The sequence below is a fragment of the Neopsephotus bourkii genome, unplaced genomic scaffold (genome assembly GCF_033783945.1).
Source record: "Neopsephotus bourkii isolate Nb327-2 ecotype Australia unplaced genomic scaffold, CSIRO-AGI_Nbou_v1 NB_658, whole genome shotgun sequence".
NCBI lineage: Eukaryota > Metazoa > Chordata > Aves > Psittaciformes > Psittacidae > Neopsephotus > Neopsephotus bourkii.
In genome coordinates this window covers 96,232-108,928 of record NW_026901157.1, presented here as the reverse complement: position 1 = coordinate 108,928, position 12,697 = coordinate 96,232, and the positions used below count along the sequence as shown (strand labels likewise).

At 64.0% G+C, this 12,697-nt stretch overlaps 2 protein-coding genes across 3 annotated transcripts; both read right to left on the bottom strand.

Moving 5' to 3' along the window:
* Positions 1-359: 359 nt before the first annotated feature.
* Positions 360-6,649, bottom strand: LOC133211706 (V-type proton ATPase 116 kDa subunit a 3-like; the record flags this gene model as incomplete). The annotated part of the gene is made up of 9 exons (XM_061352294.1): positions 6,558-6,649; positions 4,449-4,618; positions 3,907-3,985; positions 3,457-3,686; positions 2,493-2,587; positions 1,067-1,193; positions 880-962; positions 686-779; positions 360-608 (listed from the first exon to the last, which is right to left on the bottom strand). Coding segments are annotated over exons 2-9 (1,074 nt in total), but the record flags the coding sequence as incomplete, so codon positions are not given.
* A 671-nt stretch (positions 6,650-7,320) lies between these two features.
* Positions 7,321-10,755, bottom strand: NDUFS8 (NADH:ubiquinone oxidoreductase core subunit S8). 2 transcript variants are annotated; one of them, XM_061352290.1, is made up of 7 exons: positions 10,663-10,755; positions 9,712-9,759; positions 9,536-9,598; positions 9,366-9,455; positions 8,144-8,316; positions 7,926-8,054; positions 7,321-7,547 (listed from the first exon to the last, which is right to left on the bottom strand). In XM_061352290.1, exons 2-7 carry the CDS (start codon positions 9,749-9,751, stop codon positions 7,416-7,418), a joined length of 627 nt encoding a protein of 208 aa, XP_061208274.1. In that variant the 5' UTR covers positions 9,752-9,759; positions 10,663-10,755; the 3' UTR covers positions 7,321-7,415. The 2 variants fall into 2 exon arrangements, with proteins under 2 accessions (XP_061208274.1, XP_061208275.1); XM_061352291.1 differs by having other exon boundaries at positions 9,712-9,782; positions 10,663-10,690.
* Positions 10,756-12,697: the final 1,942 nt, after the last annotated feature.

The window sequence follows — 12,697 nt, the reverse complement described above, 5'->3', positions numbered from 1 at the left end:
ATAACTTGTTATCTTAAGGTCCTTTCCAATCCTAACTGTTCTGTGATTCTATGACATGGGGACACCAAGCAAACCCCAACACAAGGACATGGGGACACCTAGTACCCCAACACAAGGACATGGGGACACCAAGTACCCCAACACAAGGAGATGGGAACATCAAGCACCGCAACACAAGGACATGGGGACACCAAGCAAACCCCAACACAAGGAGATGGGAACATCAAGTACCCCAACACAAGGACATGGGGACACCAAGCAAACCCCAACACAAGGAGATGGGAACATCAAGCACCGCAACACAATGACATGGGGACACCAAGCAAACCCCAACACAAGGACATGGGGACACCTAGTACCCCAACACAAGGACATGGGGACACCAAGCAACTCACCGACCCCTGGCGCAGCGCGTCCTGCACTTGGGGGAGGTCCCTCACGGGGCACCAGACCTCAGCAATGAGGCACTTCTCAGTGACATCGAAGCTGCACTGGTTGAGCACCAGGTAGATGGCCTTCATCTTCTGGACCTGGACCTGCCAGGTCGGCAGCGCCAGCACCACCTTGTCCAGCACCTGCGCCAGGTACTGCTCCGTCTCCTCCAGCACCTACGGGTGCCCAGTGGGGGTCAGGGATGGGGTTCTCACCGCGGTACCCCCGGTACCCACCACGGTGCCCAGCTCACCACACTGAGGTCCTGGATCTGGCTCTGCAGCCCGCTCATGGTGTCCATGCGGATGGATTCACTCTCCGGGTAGGGATACACGTGGCAGTGGAAGCTGGGATAGATGGACACCAATGTATGGGGGGGGACCAGCACGTCCCCATGGGGGGGTCCATGGTGCTCAATAAACCCGTGTGGGACCCATGCTGCCTCACCAGTCCGAGATCTTGCGGATCTTCTGCCCGATCTGCTCGCCCCAGTAGGAGATGAGGAAGATGACCCAGGTGATGCTCTCGCCCTGGGGACAGCACATCCCTGTCACCATGGCTGCCCCCTGGCCCTGCCACCCCCCCAAGCACTGGGGGTGTCCCCATCCTGTCCTGTGTCCCCCCCCCATCTCACTGTGGCCGGGTCCTCCATGGGCTCGGGCATCTCCACGAAGGTGGCCACCAGGTACCCCCGGCACGCGCGCCACAGCAGCCGCTCGAAGGCGCTCACCCGCCACGGGTGGATGACACCGGTCACGAAGCTGCGGGGACACCAAGAGGGATGGGGTGGGCATGGCTCTGCTGCGGCTCCTGCCCCATGGCCCTGCTCCAAGCCTTACCCTACACCATACCCATCACCCCATGGCCCATCTCCAACCCTTACCCTACAACATACCCATTGCCCCATGGCCCATCTCCAACCCTTACCCTACACCATACCCATTGCCCCATGGCCCATCTCCAACCCTTACCCTACACCATACCCATCACCCCATGGCCCATCTCCAACCCTTACCCTACACCATACCCATTGCCCCATGGCCCATCTCCAACCCTTACCCTACACCATACCCACTGCCCCATGGCCCATCTCCAACCCTTACCCTACACCATACCCACTGCCCCATGGCCCATCTCCAACCCTTACCCTACACCATACCCACTGCCCCATGGCCCATCTCCAACCCTTACCCTACACCATACCCACTGCCCCATGGCCCATCTCCACTTACCCTACACCATACCCATTGCCCCATGGCCCATCTCCAACCCTTACCCTACACCATACCCATTGCCCCATGGCCCATCTCCAACCCTTACCCTACACCATACCCACTGCCCCATGGCCCATCTCCAACCCTTACCCTACACCATACCCACTGCCCCATGGCCCATCTCCAACCCTTACCCTACCCCATACCCACTGCCCCATGGCCCATCTCCAACCCTTACCCTACCCCATACCCACTGCCCCATGGCCCATCTCCAACCCTTACCCTACCCCATACCCACTGCCCCATGGCCCATCTCCAACCCTTACCCTACACCATACCCACTGCCCCATGGCCCATCTCCAACCCTTACCCTACACCATACCCACTGCCCCATGGCCCATCTCCAACCCTTACCCTACCCCATACCCACTGCCCCATGGCCCATCTCCAACCCTTACCCTACCCCATACCCACTGCCCCATGGCCCATCTCCAACCCTTACCCTACACCATACCCACTGCCCCATGGCCCATCTCCAACCCTTACCCTACACCATACCCACTGCCCCATGGCCCATCTCCGACCCTTACCCTACACCATACCCACTGCCCCATGGCCCATCTCCAACCCTTACCCTACACCATACCCACTGCCCCATGGCCCATCTCCAACCCTTACCCTACACCATACCCACTGCCCCATGGCCCATCTCCAACCCTTACCCTACCCCATACCCACTGCCCCACGGCCCATCTCCAACCCTTACCCTACACCATACCCACTGCCCCATGGCCCTGCTCCAACCCTTACCCTACCCCATACCCACTGCCCCACGTCCCCTCTTACCTGATCTTGCGCTCCAGGTGCTGGTGCACCGAGGGCTCGAGGATGGGCTCCTGCTCCGAGAGCGCCCGCGGCCGCGCCGGTGAGCCCAGGGCTGCCTGCGGTGATGGGCACCAGGGAGCTGAGCCCAAGGGGGGGGGACCCAACAGAGCACCCAGCAGGATCCCCCACCAGCACCCACCAGCAACCCCCAGCACCCACCAGGACCCCCTCAGCACCCCTTAGGACACCCCCAGCACCCCACAGCAACCCCCAGCACCCCCAAGACCCTGCAGCACCAGCAGGACACCCCAGGACTCTGCAGAACCCCCAGGATCCCCCAAGCACCACCCAGCACCTCCAGGACCACCCCAACACCCCCCAGGACCACGCACCCCCTCCAGTACCCACCATGACCCCACATTTCCCCCATGACCCCATACCCACCCAGCAGCCCCTATGAGCCTGAACCCCTCCATGACCCCACACACCCTCCAGCACCCCCATGACCCCACACCCCCCCCAGACCCCCATGACTCTGACCCCCCCAACACTCCCCATGACCCCATACCCCCCAGCTCACCTGCAGCACCCCTAGCACCCCCCTATGAACCCACACTCCCCCCAGCACCCCCATGACCCCACACCCCCATTAACCCCAAACCCCCCCAGACCACCCATGACTCTGACCCCCCCCAGCACCCCATGACCCCACACCCCCCATGACCCCAACCCTCCCCAGACCCCCCATGACGCTGAGCCCCCAGCACTCCCCATGACCCCACACCCGCCAGCACCCCCCCAGCACCCCTAGCACCCTCCTATAACCCCGCACCCTCCCAGCACTCCCAGCACCCCCAGCGCCCCCATGACCCTGAATGCCCCCAGTACCCCCATGACCCCGCCCCCCATGACCCCCACATGACCTCGCCCCATGACCCCGCCCCCATGACCCCGCCCCCCCATGACCCCGCCCCCCCGCACGCACCGCGGGGCCCGTGAGGCGCTGCCCCTCCCGCAGCACGTGCAGGAAGCGGCGCAGGTCCCGCAGGCGGCTCCGCAGGGACGCGCGGTTCCGGGCGCCCTCGCGCAGCTCCCGCGCCAGCTGCTCCGCCTCCTCCTGCAGCCCCAGCGCCTCCCGCGCCAGCGGCGCCCGCGGGGAGCCCCGCACCGGGCCCGGCTCCCGCCCTGCACCGCGCAGCTCCTGGAGCAGGAACGCTGCGGGACCGGAGGGGCTGAGGGAGCGGGACCGGGGGCGGCCCCATCCCTGGCAGTGCTCAAGGACACAGGGGCTTGGAGCAAGCTGCTCCAGTGGAAGGGGTTGGGGTTGGAGCTGGAGGAGCTTTCAGCTCCCTGCATCCCAACCCATCCCATGTCCCTATGGGGTTAGATGGTGTTTGGGGCACCCTCCCCCCCATGCAGCATCCCCATCACTCACTGAAGGTCTTCTCCATCTCCTCGCAGCGCCGCACCTCGCCCACGAAGCGGCGCTGGAAGGGGCTCACATGGGGGTTCAGCTGGGGGGACACGGTCACAGCACGGCCCCAAGGGGACACAGAGGGGCTGATGGCACCAGCACCCCTGGCCCAGCGCAGTACATCTGCACCCCAGGGCACCCAAGCATAGCCCCTCGCACACAGGGCACCCCAAAGTATAGACCCCAGTGCCCCTGCATCCACAGCATCCAAACCACCCCAACCAACCCCACTGCATCCAGAGCACCCCAAACCACCCCAACCACCCCACTGCACCCAGAGCATCCCAAACCACCCCAACCAACCCCACTGCACCCAGGGCACCCCAAACCACCCCAACCACCCCACTGCACCCAGAGCATCCCAAACCGTGTACCCCTATGCCTCTGCATCCACGGCATCCAAACCACCCCAACCAACCCCACTGCACCCAGAGCATCCCAAACCACCCCAACCAACCCCACTGCACCCATGGCACCATAAACCCCCCCCTTGCCGCACTCACATCCCTGAACTCGAGCAGCCCCCGCTCTCCCAGCTCGCTGATGCAGCTGTAGGCCGAGGCGGACTGGAGGAAGAGCTGGGCCAGGCAAACCTCCTCGCTGCGGAACAGGGACCCCATCGCAGGCCCACACCCGGCCGCGGGGCTGCGCTGCGACCGGACACGGCTCCCGCCTGCGGGGGCAGCAGTGGGGTCAGTACTAAGGGGGGGGGTGCTGAGGGATGGAGATGGGTGAGGGTTGGGGTGTGAGGGGGGACGGCACAGCAGGGATGGAGATGGGGTGGGATGCAAATGGGGTATCAGCAGGGTTGGATGTTACCGGGGTACCGGCAGGGTTGGATGTTAACGGGGTACCGGCAGGGTTGGATGTTAACGGGGTACCGGCAGGGTTGGATGTTACCGGGGTACCGGCAGGGTTGGATGTTAACGGGGTACCGGCAGGGTTGGATGTTACCGGGGTACCGGCGGGGTTGGATGTTAACGGGGTACCGGCAGGGTTGGATGTTACCGGGGTACCGGCAGGGTTGGATGTTAACGGGGTACCGGCAGGGTCGGATGTTAACGGGGTACCGGCAGGGTTGGATGTTACCGGGGTACCGGCAGGGTTGGATGTTACCGGGGTACCGGCAGGGTTGGATGTTACCGGGGTACCGGCGGGGTTGGATGTTAACGGGGTACCGGCAGGGTTGGATGTTACCGGGGTACCGGCAGGGTTGGATGTTACCGGGGTACCGGCAGGGTTCGATGTTACCGGGGTACCGGCAGGGTTGGATGTTACCGGGGTACCGGCAGGGTTGGATGTTACCGGGGTACCGGCAGGGTTGGATGTTACCGGGGTACGGGCAGGGTTGGATGTTACCGGGGTACCGGCAGGGTTGGATGTTATCGGGGTACCGGCAGGGTCGGATGTTACCGGGGTACCGGCAGGGTTGGATGTTACCGGGGTACGGGGAGGGTTGGATGTTACCGGGGTACCGGCAGGGTTGGATGTTACCGGGGTACCGGCAGGGTTGGATGTTACCGGGGTACGGGGAGGGTTGGATGTTAACGGGGTACCGGCAGGGTTGGATGTTACCGGGGTACCGGCAGGGTCGGATGTTACCGGGGTACCGGCAGGGTTGGATGTTACCGGGGTACGGGGAGGGTTGGATGTTACCGGGGTACCGGCAGGGTTCGATGTTACCGGGGTACCGGCAGGGTTGGATGTTACCGGGGTACCGGCAGCGTTGGATGTTACCGGGGTACGGGGAGGGTTGGATGTTACCGGGGTACCGGCAGGGTTGGATGTTACCGGGGTACCGGCAGGGTTGGATGTTACCGGGGTACCGGGAGGGTTGGATGTTACCGGGGTACGGGGAGGGTTGGATGTTACCGGGGTACCGGCAGGGTTGGATGTTACCAGGGTACGGGGAGGGTTGGATGTTACCGGGGTACCGGCAGGGTTGGATGTTAACGGGGTACTGGCAGGGTTGGATGTTACCGGGGTACCGGCAGGGTTGGATGTTAACGGGGTACCGGCACGGTTGGATGTTACCAGGGTACCGGCAGGGTTGGATGTTACCGGGGTAGCGGGAGGGTTGGATGTTACCAGGGTACCGGCAGGGTTGGATGTTACCGGGGTACCAGCAGGGTTCGATGTTACCGGGGTACCGGCAGGGTTGGATGTTAACGGGGTACCAGCAGGGTCGGATGTTACCGGGGTACCGGCAGGGTTCGATGTTAACGGGGTACCGGCAGGGTTCGATGTTACCGGGGTACCGGCAGGGTCGGATGTTACCGGGGTACCGGCAGGGTTGGATGTTAACGGGGTACGGGGAGGGTTCGATGTTACCGGGGTATCGGCAGGGTTCGACGTTAAGCGGGTACCGCAGGGGCTGGGATCGCAGAGCGGAGCCGTCCGGTCGCGGGTCCCTCGGGAAGCGCTGGGACACGCGAGGCTCCGCATTGCAAAACCCTCCCCATCCCCGTCCCCCCCCCGGCCCCACTGAGTCACGGTCACGGGGACCGGACCCCCCCTTCCCTTCCCCTCCCCTTCCCCTTCCCTCCGCCCCCCGACGGGACCCGGGACCCCCCCGCCCCTGCCCCGGCGCGGAGCCGCCCGCCCGCCCCTACCCGGCAGCGCGGGGCCGCAGCGGGCTCCGCACTTCCTCTTCCCCAGGAAGGGCCCGGCCGTGGGGAGGGACCGGACCCGGAGGTGGGGGAGCCCCCCCCTAAGAACGGGGCCGTCCGGGGGCACGGGAGGAGGAACCCGGCCCCGCTGCTCAGCGGGACCCCCCCCCGGGGCAGGAGGTTGGGAACAGGGCCGGGTGCAGGCAGGGGCGTCCCCTCCCACTGAGCCCGCCCCGAGCCTCTTTACCCCGCACCTCTTCCTCCCCTCATCCCTAAACCCCGGCCAGGAGGGAACCCAGAACCGGCCGGGGTTAAAGGGCCCCAAGCTCATCAGGGGCACCCCTAACCCATGGCCCCAAGAGCCACATCCACACATCCTCAGAGCACCCCCAGGGCCGGTGCCTGCAGCCCTGCCCTGGGCAGCCTGTTCCAATGCCTGAGCACCCTCTGGGGCAGGAATTGTTCCTCAGCTCCATCTAACCCTGCCCTGGTGCAGCTTGAGGCCGGTTCCTCTTGTCCCATCCCTTGTTCCTTGGGAGCAGAGCCCAGCCCCTCCTGGCTCCATCCTCCTGTCAGGCAGTTGGAGGCAGCCATCAGGTCCCCCCTGAGCCTTCTCTTCTCCATCTGAACCCCCCAGCTCCCTCAGCCCTTCCCCATCACCCTTGGGCTCCAGGCCCTCCTCCAGCAGTGATGCCCAGGACCCCTGGGAGGTTCCCCCCATTCCCTGCTCCAGCGCTGGGAATGAACAGAGGAAACCAGAGCTCCAGGTTAGGAAGGGGCTGGTGGCCCCAGTGCTGGGGGGGGGTGACGGTGGCAGATCCCCCCCCAGACCCTTTATTGGGGAGCAGGGAGGCCTGGGTGTCACCGGTACAGGTAATCAGCCTGGATGTTGGCAGCGATCTCGGCCTCCCACTTGTCGCCGTTGTTGAGCAGCTTCTCCTTGTTGTAGAGTAGCTCCTCGTGGGTCTCCGTGGAGAACTCGAAGTTGGGACCCTGCCAGGGTGGGAGAGCACGGAATGGGTTGGGATGAAGGGAGCTGAAAGCTCCCCCAGCTCCAACCCCAACCCCTTCCACTGGAGCAGCTTGCTCCAAGCCCCTGTGTCCTTGAGCACTGCCAGGGATGGGGCAGCCACAGCTTCTCTGGGCACCCTGTGCCAGCGCCTCAGCACCCTCACAGGGAAGAGCTTCTGCCTAAGAGCTCAGCTCAGTCTCCCCTCGGGCAGGTTCAAGCCATTCCCCTTGTCCCGGCCCTACAGGCCCTTGTCCCAAGCCCCTCTCCACGCTCCCTGCAGCCCCTTTAGGCACTGGAGCTGCTCTAAGGAGATGCTGGCTCTATGCCCCCCCACAGGGTTGTGGTTGCCCCATCCTCACCTCCACGATGGCATCCACAGGACAGGCCTCCTGGCAGAACCCGCAGTAGATGCACTTGGTCATGTCAATGTCATAGCGGGTGGTGCGGCGGCTGCCGTCAGCGCGGGGCTCGGCCTCGATGGTGATGGCCTGTGGTGGATGAGGGGGGGCCGGTGTCACCCTCAATGGGGGCACCCAGCGCCCCACGGGGAGGAGGAGGAAGAGGGGGAAGGCTGGACCTGTGCCGGGCAGATGGCCTCGCAGAGCTTGCAGGCGATGCACCTCTCCTCCCCAGAGGGGTAACGGCGCAGAGCGTGCTCCCCCCGGAAGCGGGGGCTCAGGGGACCCTTCTCAAAGGGGTAGTTGATGGTGGCTGGCTCCCGGAACAGGTAACTCAGAGTCATGGAGAGGCCTGGGAGAGGAGGAGATGGGTTATGGTGTGCATGGTGGGGGCTGGTGCCCCATGGAGAGAGCAGGGATGCACAGAGCATCATGGAAACATCCCTCAAGCAGCATCTGTTCAGCCTGGAGAAGAGGAGGCTCCTGAAGGGGAGACCTGAGAGCAGCTCCAGTGCCTAAAGGGGCTGCAGGGAACCTGGAGAGGGGCTTGGGACAAGGGCCTGTAGGGACAGGCCAAGGGGAATGGCTTGAACCTGCCCGAGGGGAGACTGAGCTGAGCTCTTAGGCAGAAGCTCTTCCCTGTGAGGGTGCTGAGGCGCTGGCACAGGGTGCCCAGAGAAGCTGTGGCTGCCCCATCCCTGGCAGTGCTCAAGGACACAGGGGCTTGGAGCAAGCTGCTCCAGTGGAAGGGGTTGGAGTTGGAGCTGGAGGAGCCTTCAGCTGCCTTCCAACCCAAACCTTTCCATGACTATGATTCCATTGGGCATCCACCTGGACCACCTGTATGGTCCCTTTCAGAGCACTTTCCTGGGAGGCTTGGCTATGGCCAGCTCTCACTGTTAGTGTAGGTCAGCTGCATACGTGCTGCAGACACAACGTCCATCACCAGCTGCCCTCAAAGGGGAGATGGAAGCTTAGTTTCCATAGGATCATTGCCTCCACGCAGCCTTCTCTTCTCCAGGCTGAACAGCCCCAGTGCCCTCAGGCTGGCTCCATACAAGAGCATCCTCGTGGCCTCTGACCTCACTCCAACAGCTCCACATCCTTGTGCTCTGCCCCAGTGCCAGTCCTTATCCCCAACTGAACCTCCTCTGTTTCACTCTGAACCCATCACCCTTGTCCCATCGCTCCAGTCCCTATGAAGAGCCCTCCCCAGCATCCCTGCATCCCCTTCACACACTGAAGCTGCTCTGAGCTCCCCACACAGCCCCAGTGCCCCCAGCCTGGCTCCATCCGGAGCTGCTCCAGCCCCGCAGCATCCTCGGGGCCTCCTCTGGACCCGCTCCCCACTGAGGAGGCCCCGAGGGCTCTGTTCCTTGCGGAGGCAGCTCCAGGGCTCACCTCGGATGAGCTCGGTCCAGAGCAGGGTCTGTGCCGCGCGGTCGGTGATGGAGCGCATGTCCATGGCCGGCTCCTGCACGTTGACGTACTCTGGGGGGAGAAGGGAGCTGGGCCCACCCCATGGAGGGGCTGCTGTGGGGCAGGGATGGGGCAGCCTGTCCTTTACTCACTGTAGCAGCCCCTGCGGGGGGTGGTCCCGAGCAGGCGCAGGTAGCCCAGAGGGGCTGGAGGGCCTGGGGGGGGTGAAGGGAGAAGGGTCAAGGGGGTGTTGGTGGGGGACAAGGGGGTTGATGGGGGGGTGATAGGGGAGTAAAAGGGGGGCAATGGGGTCCCGGTGGGGGCTCACCTGGGTGGGCAGCCCGGGACACCAAGCGCAGCGCAGCCATATCCGGTCCTGCAGCCACAGAGGGGCCTGGCCTGGTGCTCACCACCGATTGGGACACCCCCCCCCCCAATTCCCATAAGATACCCGGGTATCCCCCCCCAAGAGACCCAGGGGGCTTGTTCCACCCCCCCACCCTCCCCATGACACCCAGGGGTTCTCTGCCCCCATAAGGGACCAAGATATTCACACACCCCCCATAGCACCCAGGGGTCCCAATACCCTCCCCTCAAGGGACCCATGGATCCTGCCCCCCATAGGGACTGGGGTACCCCACCACCCACCCCCAGGGGTCCTGGACCCCCAGCAAAGGACAGTGGGGTCCTAACCCCCCCCAGACAACCCAGGGGTCTTCTCCCCATACAAAACAATGAGGTACCCCCCCCCCAGGGGTCCCAATACCCCCCCATAACAGACCCAGGGGTCCTGCCCCCCCCAATAAGAGACTCAGGGCCCTGTCACCCCCCCACACCCTCCCAACAGACCCAAGGATCCCAACACCCACCCCAAAGGAACCCTGGGGTGGGGGCCCCCCCGCCATGGGTCCTGACCCCCTCCATGTTCCATAAAAGACCCGGATGTCCTTCCCCCCCCCCGTACCCCTTTAATGCCCCCATTCAGCCTCCCCTGCCCCACAGCACCCCAAGGCCCAACTGCCACCCCCCTTATGGGACCAGGCGCATGCCCCCGGGGGGGCCCATCCAGCCCCTGCTCTAAGCGGGTTCCGGGGCCCTCCATAGGCCCTCATAGACCTCCATGGCCCTCCATAGACCCTCACAGACCACCATAGCCCTCCATAGACCCTCATAGACCTCCATGGCCCTCCATAGACCCTCATAGACCTCCATAAACCTCCATAAACCTCCACGGACACCGGGGGGGCCCCATAAGGGCCTGGGCCCCCCCTCCGCTCACCTCCCGCAAGGACCCGGCCGTCCTGACCCCGGCCGCCCCCGGGCCGCACTGCGCAGGCGCGAAGCGGCGGCGAAGGACATCGGGCGGGGCCTCAGCGGGAAGGGCGGAGCTAAGCTCGCTTCCCATTGGCTGAGTCCCGCCGCGCAAAGGAAGGGGTAGGATGGAGGGAGCCGTGGATTGGCCTGTGAGGCGGCGAAGCTGGGCGGTGATTGGCTAGAGGGTGAGGAGAGGCGGGGCTAAGCCTTAGGCCGGTGTTGATGGCGGCTGCGGTCGCGGTGGGTGCGTGGGTCGCGGGTTCGAGACCGGGCACCGGCGGTCCGGGGGCGGCACCGGAGGAGGGCACCGAGCGCGGCCCCGCTGCAGGCGGGTCGGAGGCACCGGAATCCCCGGGACCGGCCCTAGGATGACAGCGGGGCCATGGGCAGGGTCCCGAGCGGTGCGGTACCGGTGCCCCCAGTGCAAGGACCCGGAGGTGATGGAGAGAGCGCAGGGGAGCCCCGAGGATGCTGCGGGGCTGGAGGAGCTCCGGATGGAGCCAGGCTGGGGGCACTGGGGCTGCGTGGGGAGCTCAGAGCAGCTTCAGTGTGTGAAGGGGATGCAGGGATGCTGGGGAGGGCTCTTTATAGGGACTGGAGCGATGGGACAAGGGGTGATGGGTTCAGAGTGAAACAGGGGGGATCCAGGTTGGATGTAAGGAACGAATTCGTCACTATGAGGGACATAGGAAGGGGCTTGGAGCAAGCTGCTCCAGTGGAAGGGGTTGGAGCTGGAGGAGCTTTAAGGTCCCTTCATCCCAGCCCATTCCATGGTTCCATGATCCCAGCATCAGCCCAGGCACCAGGCTCAGACCGGCTCCAATAACAGACCCATCACTGGGTGATGCTCAGCAGCACTTACCCCTGCTCGAGGAGGTTCCAGCCTCTCCTGCTCTGCCAGGGAGCTGGGAGCAGAGACAGGAACCTGCCCCGAGCTATCCCAAGGGATATTCCATATTAAATATTCCATACTGGATATTCCATACATGCCATGGCCAGTATAGAAAAGGGGGGACGGGACTGACTGGGAGCTGTGCATCCCTTGCTGTGTTTCTCCGTTTCCTTTTATCCCTATATTTCCTGTGCTCCATCACTCAACTGTTCTCTCATCCCTCGGTTTTCCCGTTCTCCTTCCCATCCCACCATTGGGAAGGGACTGCTTGGATCGGAATTAAACCCTCCCATCCGGATGGGACCTGAGGATGCTGCTGCTGGCCCAGCTCTGCAGGAGGAGAGGACCCAGCGGCTGCTCCTGGCTGCAGATGGAGGTGGTGGCAGCATCCGTGCTGGACCCTGAGGATGCGCCTGAAGATCCCTCCTCCCGGATGATGGGGTTATCCCATTGCATCTCCAGCAGCACCCGGGCCATATTCTGCCCGTCACAGGGGTTCTTGTCCTCTGCTGGCACCATGATTCTCCCCATAGAGGTGCTGCTCACGGCAGCGTGAGCCCAGTGTGGTCAAAACCACCCCAGGAATCGACATCGGGCCCACAGGGGCAGCCCCATGGCTGTGCTCGTGCCATGGAAAGGATGGGATGGGACAGGAGCATCCTGTGGGATGTACGGATAAAGAAGCCCCTTTAGGTCCAGTGTTCCAGTGCCCAAAGGGGCTGCAGGGAACCTGGGGAGGGGCTTGGGACAAGGGCCTGTAGGGACAGGCCAAGGGGAATGGTTTGAACCTGCCCAATCCATGTGAGACAATGGGCAAAGGGGACTGGGATGAGCCCAGCTCCAGGACTGGGGAGCAGAACGTTGCTATGGACCTTCCCAAAGGGCATCACCCAGAGCCCTTCCGCCCCTCTGCCATGGCCAGCAGTGATGGGAACAGGGACCAGTGGGACCCTTCCGCTCCCTCCTGCACCCCCACCAGCTCCCAGTGCACCTTCCGAGGTCCTCCCTCTTCCTGACCCCCATCTCCATCCCATACCCTGATGGGACGGAATGAATGGGATGGGATAGAATGGGTTTTAATGGGATTGGATGGAATGGGATGGACTGG

Bases quoted from the DNA above. Each gene is read 5' to 3' on its own strand.
- NDUFS8 (XM_061352290.1), bottom strand. From the start codon at position 9,751: ATGGCTGCGCTGCGCTTGGTGTCCCGGGCTGCCCACCCAG. The intron at 9,599-9,711 runs GTGAGCCCCCAC...CACCCCCCCCAG, and splicing joins GTCCCGGGCTGCCCACCCAG to GCCCTCCAGCCCCTCTGGGC. The intron at 8,317-9,365 runs GTGAGCCCTGGA...CTCCTCTCCCAG, and splicing joins CTGGACCGAGCTCATCCGAG to GCCTCTCCATGACTCTGAGT.